Genomic DNA, 21,153 nt, shown 5'->3' on the forward strand with positions numbered 1-21,153 from the left:
TTTAAAAGTCCGAGGGGGGGGGGGGCGGGCCAGCCATGGGAGAGGGTTGGGGGGGTCAGGGGGCTAGGGGAGTGGGCAGGGGTCAGGGGGGCTGGCGGGGGTCCCCCCATGGTCCCCTCCCCCAGGATCCCCTTCCCCACCCCTAGTACTTACCAGCTTAGAGTGGGCTGTAGCTCCCTGCAGCTCGGGAACTGCCCGAATCTTCAAAGCTTTCTGAATCTTTTCCGAAGATTTGGAGAGCTTTGTATCATTTTGGGCCCTTAAATTGGTCCCCTGATTTGATTCAGATTTGGCCAGGCTCCTCCGAATTGAATCACCACCTGAAGCTTCACACAGCCCTACTACATACTGTCTGATGAAAGATTTTTTGTGATGTTCCTCATTTCAGCATTTTCTTCACAACCTTTTCCTTCCTCCTGTGGCTGCTATTTCCAAATTCTGCAAACTCCTCTGAATGCTGACTTAAAAGATAAATCTACCTTTCTTCCACCCTCTTGCCCCTGCCTGCCATGTATGCTGGCATCTTTTGATAATGTATGTTTACGATTTGATCTTTTATAACATTGTTCCATCTCCCAGTATATACTGAATATCTGAACCTAAGCCTTAATGGCTGCTTGGAAAGTCTTAATACCATAGCCAAGGAAGATGATGGAGTCACTTTATTATTAAGAGTTAACATACATTATAAGTGCATAAGGGACCGTATTTCTTATGATTAAGTGGCACAAGTTCTTTAGTTTTTTTTTTCTTTCGACAGCATATTTTCAATTATGCAAGTATACAAGTATGCCATGCAGTGTTTACAAATACACCCCATATAATGCATGCATTTAATGTTCATAAGTGTAGATTTTGTATTGAAATACAAAGAAATTAAGTTTTGTAGAAACTGAAAGGATAATCGTGCTCTTTAAAAAAATAGTCTTAGGAGATGGATATTTACCTAAATTATTTGCAGCCTGATTTTCACTTTATTATTCTCAACCTCATTTTCACCCAACATAATTGGGGGGGGGGGGCGGGGTTCAATTACTTTAATTAGATTTCAGGCATTTAGGTGCCTAAAAATGTAGATAGGCTACAACTTTTCAAAAGAACCTTCAGGCTATGTGCAGACTTTCAAAATGCCCAAGGCAGAATCAGTCTAATGTACATGCATATCTTTAAATGGAGTAGATTGGATCCGGAGTGAATGAAACTCATGTTCACCCTTTGGTGGGAGATGGCACGCAGAAGCCTGCACTGGCTGGACCAGAAAGCGATGGAAGTTTCCGCATCCCTGAGTTTCTCAAGGGCAGCCGAGTACAGCCAACTGGCTGTGCCATCCCTGATTGGCTGTCAGGCACATGCCTCCCCGCTCTGCCCTGTCATCTATCAGGCAGCAGTCAGCTGGAGGCAGCCAGCAGAGGGGGGTGTACTTGCTCCTGTTTGGGGCAGCATGGGGTCCCTAGGCTCGTCCGGGTTGAGGGGCATAGAGGTTCACCCCAGGCATGGCAGGGACAGAGGGGGAACGGGGCTTGTGAACTGCTGGGGAGAAGGCAGTGCCAGTGGTATACACTGTATTCCTAGTCTGGGTCAGAAGGGCACAGAGTGTCCCTCCCCTGTCCTGTTTCCATCTCAGCCCCAGGACTGTGCACTGGAGCAGCTCTGGGAAGGGTTCATGGGATTTCTGTCTGAGCCCTGAGACCATGCAGCTGCAGGGCTGTGATCCCTGGGATGGGGCAGCCATGCCCTTGTAGCTGCACAGGAAGCAGCTTCAGCCCCAAACTTGGTGTTGGTTCTCGAGGCGGAGAGCGGGGCAGAATCCCACAAGCCCTCCCCAGAGGCACTCCAGTGCATGGTCCAGCATGTCCCTCCCCATCCTAGTTCAGTCTGAGCTGGGGTGACTGTGGGAAGGGCTGGGGTGGCTGTGGGAAGGGCTTGTAGGATTTCCTCTCTGGAGCAAGTGCCAAGTTTGGAGAGGAAGCTGCCTCCTGTGCAGCTGCAATGGTAGGACTGCCCCCCACCTAAGGGACTGGAGCCCTGCAGCTGGGCAAGAAGTGGCTTCATCCCCAAACTAAACACTGGCACTGGCTCTGGGGGTGTTGGTGGACAGCAACCTACCTCGATTCTTGAGCGGACCTGTTACTGATGTTCACTTCACTGATCTAACCTAAATCAAGGAAGTCTGAATCTACATTGATCCACTATTTTTATCTATCTTAGACCAGAATCCAGCATTATTAAGTGGTCTGTGTGCCCCAAAATTCTGTTCTGTTACAGGTATGGACTGGTTTCTGACCAGAAAACCAGAAAAACTGTAATGTTTGTGCCTGGCCTAAGTGCCTAACTCCTATTGACTTCATTAGAGTATAGCCCCTGTCCAGTTACATCCTACCTAGGTCTTTAGTTGTCTAATCTGACCCCCAGATCCTTATTAGCACTAACACTGTGGTAATAGTTATATTGACTAGAAAACCACTGCGGTACTGACGACAGGAATAGCAGATTGAAAATAGGAGCTAGTCTGAAATAAATCTTCAGCGTTATGGTTTTCTGTTGAAACAGACAGTTGTGTTGAATATGAAAACTGAATTAATTATCCCAGTGATTAAACGAAGATTTTGGTAGAAAAATGTAAAATAAGTTGTTTTTTAAATGCTTTGTTTCAACATTATAATTTTAATTTTCTTTCAACTTTTTGTTAAGTTATACTGGTTTGATGTCAAAGTGTTCTTTTTTTCTCAGGTAACCACATTACACTTTTTCAGAAACTTGAATTTTAGTTCTGTTTGTTCAGAAAGGAATCGAAATCAAAATCTTGGAATTTTTTGAAAGACAAATTTTGTTTTCGGATAACTCTACTAAAAATCGCAGTCTTTAAGAAAAGAACTGGACTAAAAAAATTAAATAAATTATTATATTTGATTTGTATGATTTGTTTTCAGTCAGAAAAGCCTCCCTTGCTTTTAGGAGTGACTGATAATTGCATGCTATCCTGCCCCTGGCCTTTAGTAATAGCAGCTGTAATGAAAGAATTTTGAAAAGACTCCACAAGAATGTTGATATAATTTCTGTATCTTGAACCATTAGGAGCTAATTAGTCTTGAGCTATGAACCCACTATTTCATTCTAAAACGGTTCAAATTGACATCCTTCCTCCTACCCCAGGGTTATATTGCTAAAAACTTAATCCTAGCAGAGTGATATCTTGCTAAAACTGGGATGACCACTCTGATAAATTCATCTACGTCTTACATCCTAGAAATAGAGGTCCTCTGCTAATGTGGGTGCTCTCCTTCATGTAATTTCAGCTTTAATTTCTCTCAGTTAACTATTACTTAGGACAAACTACATGGGATGTATCGGTGAGCCCTGTGGTGACACCTATATATAAAAATAAAATGGTCGCTGATTTGTGAATTATTATTGAGGAACCGGAAATTAATAGGAACCAAGAACTCTGAATTCCATTTTCATCCCCTTTCCAGGTGCATCCTATGACCCTGAGCTAGTTATGTGAACACTTTTCCCCTGAATATCTTCATTTGTTATAACAGGCACCTCACAAAGAGATTCAGGGCAGGGATTTTCCAAGCAGCCCATGGAAGAAAGATGCTTAAATTCCTTTGAATTTCAATAGTATCTGGATGCCTAAATCTCTTTGATCAATTTGAAAATACAGCTCAGATGAGATTTATTTAGCTCCTGTACTTCCAGACCCCTGCATGCAGTATGCTACTGAAGTGTGAAGTATGCTATTGTTAACTGGCTCTTTCAATGCAGCTTGCTTGCATTTACCTTAAATTATGGAGCAAGATATGGAAGAGGACTCACAATACTGAGTAGCTCTGTTAAAACTTTAAAAAAAAAGTATTTCCTAGCAGAACTGAGGATTTAGAAAAAGAAATGAAGTTTTAGAGTTTGCAATAATTTAATTAAAAAAACTGAAATGAAAAATGCAAATTGTTTAGTTTCAAGTTCTAAGTTTTATTTTCTTCGGATTCAAATGGCTGTTTGTCAATTTTTGTTTTTCTCCTTTCTTATTCCTGGCTTTGCCTTTTTTGCAGCCAAATTTAATAGGAAGTAAATTGTTTAAGGTTTGAAAGGCTCTTATTACTTACTTCATTTCCTCTTACTGTTACTTTTCAACATTTATTGAACTTTGGAGAAAGTAGGAAAAAAAAAAAGAAAATTCAATTTTACCATCTTAAATTCTCCGAAGTCAAAGGAGTTTTAAAAAGTTAAAGAAAAAGGAAAACAAGTAAATAAATAAATATTATCCATTCTATTGATCTTTGTAGCAAAAAGTGAGGAAAATGGGAAATTAAATTTGAAAAAAAAAAGATTTTTGATACATTTTTCACAAAAAAATAAAAATAAAAAACAAAACCCATTTCTCTTCAAACCCTGAAAAGTGGAAACAACTTTGACATTTCAGCATTATTCATGAAATGTATTTTTCATCTCTTCACCAGTTCTTTTCTTGAGTGGGGCAGGGACTCAAGTACTTTCAAGGTACAGGAACAACCCAGTGAATGCTTATTCCTCTTGGCAGTCATTTTACTGAACACTTTCCAAATGTCCCACATCACTTCCTTATCTCTCCCCACAAGATGGAGCTACAGCCAAGCACAGGGCTCCCACTTGAAGGGGCAGTATACTACACCCTTCAATTGTTTCACGTAACACAGAGGGAAAGTATTTTGTGTGTGAGAGAAATCTCATCATATATGAGAAGATGATAAACGTTTAGCAAATCATTTATGTACCACTGGGACCACTAATGAGCTTAAGTGCTTCCTTGGATCAGGGCCCAAAAGCTGCACTAATTGTTTTTAAACAGATTCATGAAATGAAGTATTAACAATTGCAATTATTTCCATTGTTAAAGAGCATGTTTCTTTTGCCTCTGCTGCTTGTTTATGTTTCAGAGAAATAATTACAGATAAAAACAAAATTGGGCATGTGGTTAGAGACGTAGCATGTACCTGAAGGTTTACAGTTACATGTTATAGACAGGTACAAAAGGGATGATAGAAAAATGAAAGAAAGATGTGGGTATTAAAGAGGCCTTACTTACAATGGCAGTAGGAACTGTTTGATGCAATACATCAGTTTGCTAAGAGAGAACTTTGTGATGGGTTCCTAAAGAGCCTGATGTACACGTGCTGTGTTCTTGTTTATATGAATTCATTTATATGAATTTTCAAATGAAAATAATGACAATAGCAACCCCAACCTGCACGGTGCCCATTGTACAGCAGGGCTGCTCTGTGCCTGGGGCATGATGCATGAGGTGGCTCTGGCTAGCATGGTGCCAAAGGCAATGGCACTCAGGTCTGTTGTCCTGGTCTTCACCCCGCTCAGTTATGCTACTCTTAGACACAATATAGATGCATAGTATGAGACAATTCCTACTCTAAAGAATATCATCTAAATAAAGAAGTCAGAACAAGAGAGAAATTAAAGATTATCATCTCAATTTACAGCTAGGGATCACTTAACAGTACAAGTAGTTTGCCCAAGGTTACTTAGGAAATCTATGGAAGAACTCGGTCTCTCTCAGATTTATTCCAGTGCTTTGAACACCAGACCTTTTTATTGCTCATCCTATTATTGTATCCATGGTCTAATACTGAGGTTGGCCTTGTGTAGTTATTTTGAAAGTAGCAAATCTGCCTCTCCCTTTAAACTGGTTCTGATGTGATCTGATTCATCCTGCATTTCAAAAGTCCAAAAGTCTTGTGTTTGCCAAATACACCTTAATTAAAACAGATGGGACCTTGGGGTTTGTAAAGTACCTAATTTGAGGCCCTACTTTGGTTGGGTCCTCCACAATACCATTATTATTTTATATATACATGTTCAGTCATTTGTTTCTTTGTGTGTGCATGTTTGTGTGTATAAAATGAACATGATGTGTAGCAATATCCTGTCACTAATTCACAACATCTTTCTGTTTGTACATAAAACATATACCCCTTTGAGCCCTTTTATTTCCCCCCCCCCCACTTCCTTCTCTCCACATGACTCTGCTCTTTCAAAGAAAAATCGTTGCCTGAGCTGCAGATGGGGCTGTGCAGATAATTGATGTTTCAATGTCATAGCCAAACCAGGAAAAAAGCTAGGAAAAAATCATTTGGTAAATCAAAAATCATATTAGATCCAACACAGCATGTAATTTTATTTCCTGGTATAAATAAGAAAATAAGATTCCTGGTATAATAAGCAAGGGTGCTTGTACATGTGATGCCATTACAATGTACATGTGATGAAAATGTCACTTTGTGTGGATTAAAGGCGTTACATGCGACACATGCAAGAGTTTGGGGGGGGGTTAAATGAGTTTGCATCATTGCAAACTAAAATACATCATGATGTAGTTTGGTTTGCAATGTTGCAAATTGCAATGATGCAGCTGTCAACTCGCCCCAGGGCTGCGGAAGAGACGGGCAGGCTCCACCAAAAAAAATAAGGATTAGGCCCCTTGCTGCTTCTGTGGCCAGCAGGACACATGGGGCTGCCCAGGAATGGGCTAGCTTGCCCCTGGGGCAGTGCAGGAAGGTGGCAGGAGGGTGGCTAGGTTTGCTGGTGGCTGGAGAAGGCAATGGGGATAGTGCGTGAGGTACTGAAATCCCGGGCAAGCTACTACTTGGACATGTGCTGCCCCAGCTTGGAGGCAAATGATCCAATGCTTCCCTGAGCCTGCCCAGTCTTCCAGTGTGCTCCGTGCATCATCCCCACCACCTTCTCCAGACATCAGAAAACCTAGTTGCCCTCCTACAACCTCCCTAAACTGCCCCAGGGGCAAGCCAGCCCATTTCGAGGTGGCCTCAGGTGTCATGCCAGCTGCAGGAACCTGCAGAAGGCAAAAGTGGCGAGGGGCCTGATCCTTTCTGGGTTTTGGGGTGTGGGGGGGGTTTGGTGGAGCCTGCCTACCACCCCACCCCCAGCCCTGCCACATGGCCAGAGCATGAGCTGCCAGTAGGCTGAGCAGCCCCTGAGTTACGGTGGGGGGAGTCCTTCTCTCCATGGTGGTGGCGCCCACTGGGGCCCCCTGGCAGGCTCCTAGTGGGCCGGGTGCTGCCACAGCTCAGGGTTGGGGAAGAGTTGGATCCGGCCGGGTGCTGCCTCTGAGCTGGGGCAGCACCTGGCCTGCTAGCAGCCTGCTCAGCTGGCCCTGGCGGGCACCGCCACCATAGAGGGAAAGACCAGGGCCTGCCAGCAGCTCATCCTTTGGCTGTGGGCAGGATCCAGCTCCAAGGAAAAAAAAAAAAGGATTAGGCTTCTGACCGTAACGTGATGGAAAAATTGGAACGGTTTAGTCCTCCTTGACTGGGTTATAGGACAAATAGAGGCTGGTCTCTCTCAAGCCACCCTGTTGAATAAGTTCTGCTTGGGAAAAATATATTAATAGGAAAAGGGACTAGAATCTGTCTCCCAAGTGGGTGTATGAAGGGAGCAACACCAACATCTCTTCCTCCTCCTTGGTGGTTTTGTGAATAGTGCCTTAATCTCATCAATCTAATCCTTGAAATTAAGCATATTGCTTTAAAAATGTCCAAACTGCTGTAATGTTTCTGAGATTTCTTCTTCTCTCTCTCTCTTTTTTTCTTAACTTGGCTGGAACTATTCACTAAACACATGTATCATTTTTGTGTCCACCAAAACTTCATTCACTAAAAATAATTCCCCTGTCCCTAGCCGTGGAGGGGTGGACAAGGCTCTACAGTCTTGCAGAATCACACTGAGCATCAAGCAGAGGGATACAAAATGTGTCATGCCACCTTGACATTACCTTCACAGTGGTGCTTGTCCTTGCTGGCCTCAGAAACTTGGAAAGTAAATATAGATTATCCCTAGTATTTTATCCCATCATGCTGGCTCTTTGTGCTCTTTTGATTCATTGTTTTTAAATGATTGTCAACCAGTCATTCACTCCATGAGTGAGGTGGTGGGAGATTCCCCAAACTGGAGCTCACTGAGAGCACATTAGTTTCCTCCTGTGTAAATTCTTGTCCTGTTGTATGTGCAAGATGAAGGACCCCTCTAGATGTTCAGGTAAAGGCATAATAGGATCTGATGAATGATCCACACAATTGCACTTCCTGCCATGCCACATGGGTATGGCAGGAGGCATGAGTGTAGATTGCAGCATCAGATCTTATCGTGCCTTATTGCTGGTGCAGAGGGTATCTGGGATCCCCATGCCAAGCTTGCAGCCATGGCAGTGCTCCCCAGTTGCCAGGGTGGGAAATCCCATACCTAATGGGACTCTCAGCCTTGGCAGCACCCCACTTGAACACTTACTTAAGTATAAGTATGCAGTGAAGTTCCATTAAATAACACTTAAGCACTTATTAAAGTTAGTTGTGTGCCTAAGTGCTGCCCTAAATTAAAACTGGTATCAGCATGTTTGAAGTGCTTTCCAGAATCAGGGCCTAAGGGCCCCAATTCAATGAAAAAGTTAGGCATAGCCACAATTTTTACCAAGGTTACTGTGAGTAATCCTGTGCCTAAAGTTAAGTATATGCTTAATGACCTGGCTGAAGCAGAGCTCAAATAACTTTACAAGTTAAAGGATAGCTAGTTTTTAAGTGCTGCCATTTTCTAGAAATGTATTTCAATATTTAAAAAAACGTGCTTCCTTTGCTTCATTTTAAAGATTTTTCTATTGAACTACAGAGCTATGGTGCACTACAACCTGACAGATTGATTCCATGAACCAAATCACGGCAGGCCGAGCCAATCGCATCAAGGGGAAATGTTTTCCTCAGCATTAGAGAGTATATTAAAATTGTCAGAACAGCTATTTCCCTTAGATTTCCTTTGACAATTGCTTGTAGCTTCTATGAGGCATAGATCAACCTCACTACAAACTAACAGGTGAACTGAGTGAAATCAACTGTTTAAAATATGTATGGGTAATAATTCTGTAAAACAGCAACACAAAGCCCAGTGGAGAGACCTTCCATAACTAAGAATTAAGTTATTAATTTTTCAAGCAATTGTATGCAATAAAGCAGTTGGATTATCACTTCATAACAAATATTGTTGCCGGTGCAAATCTGATTCATCCTCATGGCCACTATAATTAACTGCACAGTTTGTGAGCCATTAATTTTGAAGATGAATAATTGGTTAAAGTTGTGTGTATTGTAATGTAATATGCTTGTTCAATTTTCCACTTAATTTCAATTAATATGGATTCTACATATGCTCTATCTTTGCAGTTATTATGCATATTACTTTTAATTAGGAAACAAAAACAATTCCTTAGCAGAATAAAACAAATGAGCATCATGCTTCAGTGCTACAAAGTTCACAGTCACCGGCATGGAGAGCCTGGATTTCAGTAATGCTGAGCTCTCACCACTCCTGACATTTATGGGAACTGCAGGAGCTTGGCAACTCTGAAAATCAGGATTAGATTAAATGAAACTTTCTTCTGGGTCTTCTCATTCTCATTTTGGTCAGCCCAGAATGATTTACAGAGGTAACACCTCTCCCCAGATAAATTTACGCAACCATGCTACATTTTGTATGTGATTAAATTGTAACGTGTCATCCAGCCCAAGTCAAGGGCAGCCCATAGACACATGGTGCCAATCACAGGACTGCATTCAAACTGTGACTTTGAGGCTGTAAACAGATGTTGTATTTGTCCCAAAAGAAAGCCTTCTGTCTCAGGTATGCCTGTACAGTTATAGCAGTTCACTTCAGGAACAAGCCAGTCAGGCTGTGAGCTCTCACTGGCCACCTACTAGTGAAGAAGTAATGCAGCTTGGAAGGGCAATACGTGTACACTACACTGCTCTGTTTTCATCTGGGTCAAACCCTGGAACAATCAGTCCTGGGTCAAATGAAACATCTGTTCATACCAAGTCACAGCCAGGGCCTTGCTTCTTTCAAAGAGGGAAATTTTACTTATTTTTTCAGTGAACCAAACTACCTCCTTTCTGATGATGTCATTCAGGTCTGCTTCATGTGTGAACCCAACATATGCCCACTCCACATCCACCTGTTATTTCCCCACTGCTTCTATGTTTTATGTAGGCCACACTGAGCATATCTACACATGCTGTTAGCACAGAGCAATAAACTCCCAGGTACACCATTTGAATGTGTGCTCAGGACCCCAGCACACTGAGCCAGGTTAGAGCAGCCCTGGCTGGCATGATGCCTTGGGGGTTGGCCTACCAGCCTCGGGGCTGCTCTGATCTGGCTCAGCATGCTGTGGAGGGGCTGGCTGAGGCACGACAGTGCTCCCGTGCAGGTCTAGCTGGCAGGCAGCCCCCTCGCTGAAGCACCCTCATGCCCCAGCCAGCCCTGACAGCATCTACATGAACATTTCTGTGGAGTAAAGAACTCCACTGCAGGATAATACTTGTATTTACAAGTACTATCTTGTGGAAGAATTAATTAGTATACTCCATCCTAATAGCACTGCATGTGTAGATGGTGACAGTTTACTACAGAGCTAATTAGGCAACTCCACAGTAAATGTCTCATGTGGATGCACCCACTGTGGCTTAAGAGAGTTCCCATTCTTCCTCTCTGTGGTTGCTCTGGAACTCTTGGCTTCTAAGTAAAACACAATAGTGAATGTTTGAAAAGACATTATACAATACGGCATTTGTTTTCCTTCAAGAATGCTCTCCTCACAATTGTTCCACTTACATATCAACTGAGCTTAGATTCTTTCTGCTCCCTGTCTCTTCCTCAGTGCTAAGGATAAGATGAGTGCAAAGTAGCTTCCAGCTTTCTTAATGATGTATGGTGCAGAATAGTATCCAATTTACTCTTCTTTACCTGAACTGGCACTGTTGAAAGGGGAACGACATGTTGCTCATAAGCAAACCCTGCAGGATACTGATGAAAGAATTATACTGTGCCTTTTACAACAGTTTAAATCAAAAGTATAAATCCAATTTCAATGTTTAAAAAGCCAAACAAAGTGAAGTTAAGAAGCTCATAGAGTAGTCAATGGGCCAGATATGATGGATATTTATATGGAATCTATTATCATAATATCCCAGCACTTCATAATCATTTTAACATATTTATTCTCACTGTATTATTATCTCACATTTTTTAGATGGAGCACTGAGACCCAGACACTATAAGCACAAGACAAGGCAGGAAACTTCTGTTGGAGCACAGAACTGAACTGTGTTTACCAAGTTAGATACATACAGTCCTTTGGCCACTATGTAGTTACTGTAGATGAAGCCCCTCTGGTCTTTACTTTGGGTAAGAAAGGTTGCATCTACATGAGACACTTTACTGCACAGTAAGCATTCACGTGTACAGGTGCAGATACTTACTACTCAGTACTTGGCTCTAATCATAAGTAGATTTGCTACCTGCAAATGCAAGTAGCAAATTTACTTGAGATTATTAACTGTGCAGTAGCATACATGTAGACCCCTGACTAGGAACAAAGGTGCTCCTGGTCAGCTGGGCAGCAGGGGCTAGGAAATTTTCCCTTCCCCCAGGAGCTGTCTGCTTCCAGGGTGTGGGAACAGTGTCCCTCTGCCCCAGCAGCAGGGAGCTCCCAGCCCCTCCTCTGCAATTGTGGGGCCAAGGCTGGGAGATCCTTATCTCCCATCACCAGCTCCATGGTGATGTCCAAGGATTTCCCAGTGCTGGCTCTACAGCTGCAGAGCTGGCGCTGGGAGATGAGGATTTCTCAGCTCCTGCTCCTTGATCATGGAGGAGGGGCTGGGAGCTCCCTGCTGGTGGTTCCTGTTACCTGCCCAGCTCCACAATCACAATCACCCTGCAATCAGGGAGCAGGGGCTGGGAACTGTCCCAGTCAGAGGCAAGTCCCAGCCCCATGCACCGATTGGGTGATCAGAGTATGGGGCTAACAACCCTTGTCTGGGTGAGGAATCCCCACCCAGCCAGGGGCTTGCTGCTAGCTGCCCTACCAGTGGATTGAGGCAGAGGGCTGGGATCTGCCCCTCTCCTGAAGCTTTGTCCAAGTCCCTTGCCCCTGGTCTGAGAGCTGAGGCCAGGAGCTCCCTGCTGCTAGGGTAGGGGGACATTGTCCCTGCCTGGCAGCAGGCAGCCCCCCGGGGTCAGGGACCAATGTTCCATGCCCCAACCAGGAGACAGCTGTCTCCTGGCCCTATGCTCCCTGCGAGCCCCTATGCCTGCTGCAGGGGGGCGGTGCAGGGCCAGTGCAGGGCAGGACCAGATTGCTGCCTTGAACAGGAAATCTGTTCCCAAGACCCTGCATGTGTAGATGCCTGCCTGGGTCACTTTACTCTAAAGTAATTTATTTTAGAATAAACTGATTCCACCTTATTTGCATGTGTAGATGCACCCAGTGAAAATGTGACTTAATATGAAAAAGGTAGCAGAGGGAGATTTTGTCAGTGTCGAGGGTGTCTAGGGTCTAATCAAGGATGCCATTGTTTCAGATGTCTTGGAATATTGTAACTGAGTTACTAGAATGAAGATAAGCCAAAATATGTTATCCTTAGTCCAAAAAGAATGGAAAAAAATGAAGGTGATTCAGAAGAGCTGTTTTTCAGATAGCATAAAAATACTGAGTAACAGCAAAGCAGATAAAGTAATGGGACACAATAAGGGACTGTAAGATCTTGGAAAACATATGAATGGATACAGAAGGGTTATTCGTGCTATCTAGCTGTATATATATACTAGATGTGAAGACCAGTGTTACTGAACAGAATATGCAAGAAGTAATTTAGAGGCAATAAAAGAGACATGAAAAATGAAACAGGAGACACAAAGGAGAATTAGTAAAATAAGAAATGTAAGTGATTGGGAAACTAAAAAGCAATGATGGCAAATGAAGGTTTAAGTTGTTTTCTACCACATTAAAATCAAGATGTAAATAAAGTACAGGGATAGGAGTGTGGATTGGATTCTGCCTCTGACATAAGATAGCACCAGATGCTTCAAAAAAAAAAGTGCAACATTTGAAAAAGTACAAAATTTGAGATAACCTGCTCCTCTGTGTGGATCTCTTCAGAGTCTGTGGACTTAGACACTCTCTTCAGTCCTGAAGCTTGAGGTTTCTCCCTCTTTCTAAAACATGTAAGCATTAATGGGCATGTCTACACAAGATGTTTACCTTGGAGCAAACTAATTAACTCCACAGTAAAAAGTCACCATCCTCATGTGCGACCTAGTAGGCTTGAGTAAACTAATTTACTCCACCTCAGGATAGTACTTTTATGTTGTGGCCAGCTTACAACTGCCACATTGCCAATGGCATGCCTTGCCTGTTTTAATTGGCTGCACTGGAGTCTCCTTTCCTGCCATGACTTGTTGTTGCATGAGATTTTACCTGCAGGTTTTGTAGTCTCCCTCAGACCCTGGGTGACTCTGCTGGTGCTTCTTCTGTGGGGTTCCTCCTCCCCTACACCTTATCCCTTTCCACTCGAGTGGTAAGGATCAGCCTTGGTGGTGTCTTGGTATGATGAGGGTGCTTTTTGCTCCCGTGGTGATGCCTAGTCTTGAGGCTACCTGCAGGAGGATGGCTGTGTTTTTGCTAATTAACAAAATAGTAAATGAACAATACTTCAAAAAAAATCGTTCAAATACTATACCCAGGGCTTCGGGAGTCAGGGCTTGCCCAGTTCCCATGTGGTCCCATGTTACAGATGCCCTCAGGCTGAGCCTGTGCCTTGGGCCAGCTAGTACCTGGCTACATACCATAGTGTTCTTCAGAACATTTCTTCATGGTTATATGACACTCGTGGTTAGGATACCTCCCCGCTAGGAGTCTCTGGGTTTGTGGCTGTCCAGGTTGGGGAAAAGGGATTGCCAGGTGCCTGAGTGGGATCTTCCCCTCTGTAAGTTCTGGCAGTGCCCACCAGGTTGTCCTCTCCCAGTCCCAGCTAACTTGTGTGTCCCTGCAGGTGTCATCGCCAGTTGGTAAGCACAGGGTCAGACCTGGGTTTCTTGACCCGTCAGTTGCCACTCCCCTGGTCATACCTGGGCTATCTTCCCTGGGTAACTTCCCTGGGTACTGGTGAGTTCTGTCCCAGAGAGAGTCTTTGGCTCCCAGGTGATGGGTAGGTGCTTGCTCAGGCTCTAGCTGGGTGCTCCAGCACCAGGATGTGCTGCTGCTGCTCCCCCAAGTGAAACTCTCTGACAGGGACACACCAGCTTCCTGTTGGGAGCAAGGAGAGCATTCCCCTATGGTTCAGCTCCTGGGATCTGTTCACACCCGGAGCCTCCAGAAGCCAGACCAATTAGCAGAGCTCTTTCCAGCCTCTTGTGCTGGCTGCCTCACCCGCAGACCAGCTGCCTGGATGCCAATGCTGAGGTAAGTACAGCTTGAGCTTTCTACATATGTACAAATACTTGTGGTGGAGTAAAGTACTATGCTACAAAGCACATGTAGATACTGACAGGGCTGGTTGGGGCACAAGGGTACTTCAGTGTGGGGGCTGCCTACCTGCTGGCTCCGCACTGGAGTACCTTCATTCCCTAGCCAGCCCCTCTGCTGCACACTGAACCAGTGTGGAACTCCAGGATTGCAGGCTGACCACCCCGCAGGGTACCCTGCCAGCCGGAGCTGCTTTGATGTGACTCAATGTACTGTGGTCCTGGACACGCATGCAGATGTGGCATCTGGGAGCAATAAACTCCAGTGCAAGGTGTGCCAGAATTTATTGTTTCACCTTAATATCATGTGTAGATGCACCCAGTGAATACAACCTAGATACTTGTGTTAGTTCTTAATGCCTTTTTGAAAAGAAAGAGTGAAAGCAAATTTTTTTCTCTCCCCTTCCTTCATTATTTATGGGCTTTTTCTGTTTAAAACATTCTAGTCCTACAAACCCTTAAGCAGATGTGTGATTTAGTCCATGAGTGAGTTCCACTCAGTATGGATGAATATATTCAGGTTTGACATTTATCACATTCATATGGATTTTGTTCTCCTGTTTAGATTAGGGCTTTAGTATGTTAACTGTTTACAGCAAGGTTCATCTATGTCCAGCACCTAAACTTAATTGTGCTTCTAGAAACGACTGTAATAACAAAACAAAAAAATTATTTGGGAGTGTGCCGGAAGAGTGCATGTATGATGAACATGAAAGAATCTGCAAATGGAATAAAATGATCCAGGGTTATTGAATGGGAGCCTTCCAGGAGGTGTAACATTAGTTTCCTTTTGGCTACACTCTAACACATAACCCTTCCAGTCCTCCTAAACCACATCTGGCTTATTGCTTTCATTACTTTCAGTTCAAAAGGAAGTTAGGTAGTGTATCAATAAGACGTTATCCCATATATTTAAATGCTTTGTTTAAAAGGGGAAGTATTGGGTGAGTTTATTAAACAGATTCCAACTCTTTCAGATCTTTGGATATTGGAGTTTTTCATGAGACAATGTTTGGGTTTGATAGCCCCTCCTGAAATTTAGTCGTTGCATATTGATTAGTTTTGAGCACTTAAGCACACAATACTTGAATAACAAGTCTCCCTTCCCTCCAGTCTCCATTTTCAGATTTTTATGTTTGCTTGTTTGTTTTTTCCCCATAAGCATGTATTAGCTGTGGTTGTAAGGCTGCATATACAATCCCAGAAGACAATAGCAAAGCTTCCACTTTAATCATGCAGAGTCTGAGCCAAGGTTGAGCAGGATCCTTGTAAAATTGAAGGTTTTCTCTAGCTGAACTTTATGAAATAATAGCTTGCCTCTTGTTTGAGGGGGAAAGATGATTTAACTTGAAAACCAGCCCTTAAATATTTAACAGAAAACCAGCCCTTGCATCATCTTCCATTTTTTACATTGTTGTTGTTCATGCCAACTGTTGCCCCTGCCCCAGTTAAAGGGGCAACTCTGGCCGTGTGTAGACAAAACGAGGGGCATGTGTGCACAACACTTTCAAGTGAGCTAAATGCTTTTGCACCACTTTAATTGTATCAGTGTTTGCACACCTTGGTGGAGAATGGCGCATTAATTCCAACTGCTGTAGGAAATTTGATGGCGTAATGCTCTTAAATGACTTGGGGCACAGCAAACTACAACTCCTTCCTACAAGTTCCAAACAGATTGTATTAGCAATGTCCAGTTCCTACACTCATGTTCTCTCTGTGTTGGCTCCAAAGAAAAGTAAGTTCCTCTACTTCAGCTTCATACCACAAGATCTACAGATGAAGTTCTATAGGCTCCTAAGGTAGCTTTAGGATTCCTGTGTGTCAATGGCAAAAAGGGGAACCTAGGCCATTACTTACATCACATTTTAGAATTCTGTTGAGTTTAAGACCTCAAGACACTGTTATAGCACCTAGTTTGGCATCTTATATATTATGGTCATTACATGTCATCCAGACGCCTTATATTATGACTAATGACTTTAGTTAGACTAAAGTCCTCATGAAACTAAATTCTCTATCACAGGCAGTGGGTAGAAGAGTCCAAGGTATTGCTAATGCCCACATTTCCTTTATTAACAGTGTTCCCTGCACCTATTTTTGGCTAGGAACTGCTGTAAATATGATTTATGGTCATTGACAAGACTATCAGTGTTCTTTAAGCTACTCCTTTCAAATTCCTTTCATCCCTCTAATTTCCATAACCAAGGATAAGGAGATTCAGTTTTGACTCGCTTATTGAACTTCTGCTGAAAGATTCAGAGTACTCAGTCCACTCACTAGTTTTAACAGGAATTGTGGAGGCATCATTAATAATTTGTAAATTCCACTAAAAAATTAGCAGCTGGAGAAGGGCCGTGAGGCAAGGGAGTTCCTTTCCACCATGCCCCCCACCTCCAGCTCCAGCCAAGCAAACCTGAGCCTTCAGCTGCCTGAGCTGCCTGCTGCTCTCTCCCCCTTCACCTCCCCTCCCTCCCTCACTGACAGCCCTCCAGGTGCTGGAGCATCATCACCAGTGTGAACATCAGCCCAGTCCTGCAAACCACTAAAAAGTAATCCTCAAGGGAACACAAGTTCTCTAAGGCACTTTGTTCTGTAGTGCCTTCAGCTAATAGCTGATTTGATGAGGGTTAATTTTTTGTGCACAATTTTTTGTGTGACTGACCATTTTAAAAGCACTCTGTGGCCATGCACATGTGTTATGTCACAGCTGTAGAGTACTTTCAGGGACCCAATCACAAAAAAAAAAATGTGACTTGTGTAAGGGCCCATAATGTACTATTATTAGTGCATTAAGATTTGTTTTTAGCATGTATATATAGTGATATTATTCCACGGTAGTGCCATAAAGTAGGAAATACACAAAATAGTATACAGTGTCCTTTCTACACAAATACCCCAAATACTACATAAATGCCTTTTTGACTCAGGCAAAGGCAAAGGGTAAAAACAGATGTCAGCTTAATCTGGGGCTCACTGTCTTGAGCTTTGACACATACCAAAACAGATGGAGGACAGTCATTGACACACAGAGCTTAGATGGCAATTAAGCCAAAGTAGCTGCTATTGTCCCAGAGCAGTGTTAATTTGTATACCTCACAGTCACTTAACATGGGACAGTAGAGTTGCCAATTGTAGGATGGCAGGTTAAAATGCTTTGTCCCAGGAGAAATCCAACCTATGTTTTTAGCCTAAGAGATCAGTCAACTATCTTTTGAGATTGGAGGAACTACCTCCTCCACTAAACTGCTCAAAGACTTGAAAGTATTATGTTTCAGAAAAATACAGGGAAAAGAGAAATAACTGAAAATCAGAAGGCATGAGGCCTAGAGAACAGGAACAGAAACACGATAATAAGAAGTTTGACAGAAGATGTATGTTTCCATTACTTTTATTTTATGCTGTATGTCCTTACAGAATCATTACTATTTGCTGTTTAATGTTAAGAAGTGTTTTGTTAATGTTAGCAATGGATACACAGCCAAAACGTTTACAGAATTCATCATGTTTCTCTTTTTGCTAATACCTAATCATTGTGCTATTTCTTAACAGGTGAGATGACTCTTAAAATGCAACACGTTCAGGATTCTAAAATGGGATTTGTAATCAATGCAATATATTCCATGGCCTATGGTCTCCACAACATGCAGACAGCATTATGTCCAGGCTATGTGGGCCTCTGTGATGCTATGAAGCCAATAGATGGTCAAAAACTTCTAGACTTTCTCATGAAGACTAATTTCACCGGAGTTTCTGGGGACATGATCTTGTTTGATGAGAATGGAGACTCACCAGGAAGGTACTGTTAATAACTCCTCATTGTTTACTGAATGGATCCCAGTCTCATTCCCTAAATTTGCTCCAACTTTACCAAGGCAGACACCTCCTTCTAAATGCTCCTATAAAGCATTTCATTACTATTGTGATGAGAGTCCCATAGATAACGGAAGAAAGAGACATTATCTGTCTCCTGCACATAGGTTACAAAACTGGTTTTCTACTGGTGTCAACTCAAAGGAGCTCACTAGTAATTCTGCTTAGTGGAAGCAACACTTCAAAATTTGTTTCGTTCCTGTTCAGAATAGAAATATAACATTTTGAGATTCTCCAGAAAAGGAGGTAAACCCAAGTTCAAAGGCAGTTTGCTTTGAGTCAGGCCCAGGAGTCCTTATAGTCTGCAACATCAAGGCAGTCCCCATGGTCTTCTTCTTAATGCTGGGAGGAAACCAGGTAGTTTTCTGATGAAAACCTACCATATTTTACAGTGTCTAGGTTGGCACATTGTATAAATCGACTCCATGTTCCTGTAGAAAAAAATTAGGATTTTTGTATGTCTGTTGTACATGTCGACCCCACCTTGGGGTGCAAGGCACTGGAAGCCTGGGTGGGCTTGTGGGAGAGGCAACATGCTGGCAGGCTCCCGGGAAGCCGGATTGGGGCCCTGAGAGCTTGGGCAGCACACAGCCCACTGGCAGTCTGCCTGGCTGGCCCTGGGGGGTACTGATACCACAGAGGGAAGGATCAGGACCCCACAGCTCAGGGAACGCCTGGTCCAGCAGAAGCTCACTCCCAGCTGTGGGGCAGGTGGTGAGGCCCCACCAAAAGCAGGATCAAGCCCTTCACCACTTCTGCATTTGGCAGGTGCCTGCAGCCAGCAGGACACCTGGCACCACCCAGGAAGCCTCCCACCTTGCCCCTGCCCAACACCCTGCACTGCCCCTGTGGCAAGCCATCCCCTTTCTGGGCAGCACCAGGTGTCCTGCCAGCTGCAGGCACCTACTAACGGCAGAACCGACAAGGAGCCTGATCCTGCTTTTGACAGAGCCTCCCTGCCTGACCTATGGCTGTGGGGTGAGCTGCTGCTGGGCTGGGCAGCCCCTGAGCTGCAGGGGGGCCCAGTTCTTCCCTCTGCAGTAGCAGCATCCCCTGGGACTGGCCAGGCTGGCTGCCAGTGGCCCATCTGCTGCCCAAGCTCCCAGGTAGGTCCCAGGGGTCCAGGAAGCACCACTCACAGGGGACAGTGTATAAGTCAAGGTTGAACTTTAAGAGGCAAAAATTGGACTTCAGAAATCAACTTGTACACCACGAAGTATGGTACTTGCAGGATTCCCTCAAAGCATCATCAAAATTGATGCATCTTTGTGAAACATTTTAGATTTTGACAAACTAGAAGATTTGGTGAAAAGAATGTTTGGGATTTTTGTGACTAAAAAAGACAGTCCGGATTCTTACCGAGGTATGTATATTGGGTTGTAATGGTACATGGATTTAGAAAACCACATCCCTTTTCATAGTTATATTCCTGCCTTATTCACTGTACATCATAAGAAGCAGATGCCCTGTGGAAATGACAATGCTTATCACATTGGGTATCTATACACGTGCTCCAGGGTGGAGGGGCAGGGTGCTTTAATTAGAGTGGCTTTCAGATGGTTGTGATCAAAATGTCACATGTATTCAGTGTCCTGTGCTTCAAAATGGTGGCAGTGGCGCTTTAACTAAAGTTCATTCGAAGACCTTCAGTTAAAGAACCTCCTTCACCATTATGAAATGCGGGGACACTGAATACACATGACACAGAGGCTGCTGAAGCGTGCTAACTAGCATGCTCCAGCAGACTTGCAGCAGACTTGATTAATCGAGTCTGCTCCAAAGTGTGCTAATTAGCACACACAAAAGAAGTGTTCCTTCACGTGTATAGGTTCCCATAATTAAAGCAAGCATTGTGACCCACAAGTTGCAATCTACATAGTTGCAAACATAGCCTTCATTTTCTTAAACTTTGAGTTTTACCTAATTCCTGTAAAAGATGTATGCTATTTTAATTTAATATAAGGCATGGCATTTTCTGATATTTTTTAAAAGAAAGAGGGTGAAGGAATTGAAATTCATGGGAAATGTTTGACAGGCAACAATAGGGTATAGTGTCCTGAACAAAATTATCACTCATCATAGCAAGGCATCCAGATTGACTGAGTACCTAGCTTAGTGAGGCAGTGTGGCTTTCAGGAAGCACTGTCTCAGTGTCTGCTGTATATAGTAGAGTTTGCAGTGCACAAACAAATGGATCACATGCAGAAAAAGGTCTCAAATTATGGTTTCTTAAAACATACGGACTAAAATTGTCTAATCTTCCTGCTCCCATGCAGAATGGGGTTCACTTGCTCAAAATATTAAGGTTGGACAATTATTTCTTTCCAAAGATGAAGAACGTTTGTCAGCAACGTCTACCTTTATTTTGCAGCTTCCAGTTTGTCTTGTTGAAGAGCTAGTTCCTAGTGTCTTGTTTTAGCAGAGATGTGACTGTTGTTAGCAATAATAGGAGAAAGGTGCAAGGTTACATTGCAAGAACTCATTCTTTCCTCTTTTTTTTTTCAAATAGCTGCATCCCTAGCATTTAACGATCATGTTGTTGTAGAAGCTGAATGTATTTTTTCTGGTAACCACTTCTTTCGCGTGGAACATGCAGTAGCTGGCTGTTATATTTTGTCACTTTTACCTTTTCACTAGCATATGTAGTCCTTAGAAAGAAGACATCTCTCTCTTTCTAAGATGCTTTCAAGTTTTCAGGTAATTGACGTTACAAGGGCCTATCCCAAAATAGTATCCTATTTTGTGTTGTGGGCATGCTAAAAAGCAAGCCTTAATACAGCTTTCACTTGTGAAATAGAGGGTGCAGACAGAAGTGCAGCTCTCAGCTGCAACTCACAACAATTTCTGCAAAGCGTTCTGAGTTACAGCATTACCCCAGACCAAACAGACGTTCCAGAGCTGTTAGCGGTGAAGGGGGACAGGGAAAGA

At 43.3% G+C, this 21,153-nt stretch overlaps 1 protein-coding gene across 3 annotated transcripts in view; it reads left to right on the forward strand.

Annotated features, from left to right (window-relative positions):
* GRM5 (glutamate metabotropic receptor 5) overlaps positions 1 to 21,153 on the forward strand; it is a 419,830-nt gene that overhangs the window by 339,545 nt on the left and 59,132 nt on the right. For all 3 annotated transcript variants that reach the window (XM_006030558.1, XM_006030559.1, XM_006030560.1), the window contains exon 4: positions 17,905 to 18,151. In XM_006030558.1, coding sequence (XP_006030620.1) covers positions 17,905 to 18,151 — 247 coding nt within the window. The remainder of the gene's footprint in view (positions 1 to 17,904; positions 18,152 to 21,153) is intronic.

This window comes from Alligator sinensis, unplaced genomic scaffold (assembly GCF_000455745.1).
Source record: "Alligator sinensis unplaced genomic scaffold, ASM45574v1 scaffold532_1, whole genome shotgun sequence".
NCBI classification, from domain to species: domain Eukaryota; kingdom Metazoa; phylum Chordata; order Crocodylia; family Alligatoridae; genus Alligator; species Alligator sinensis.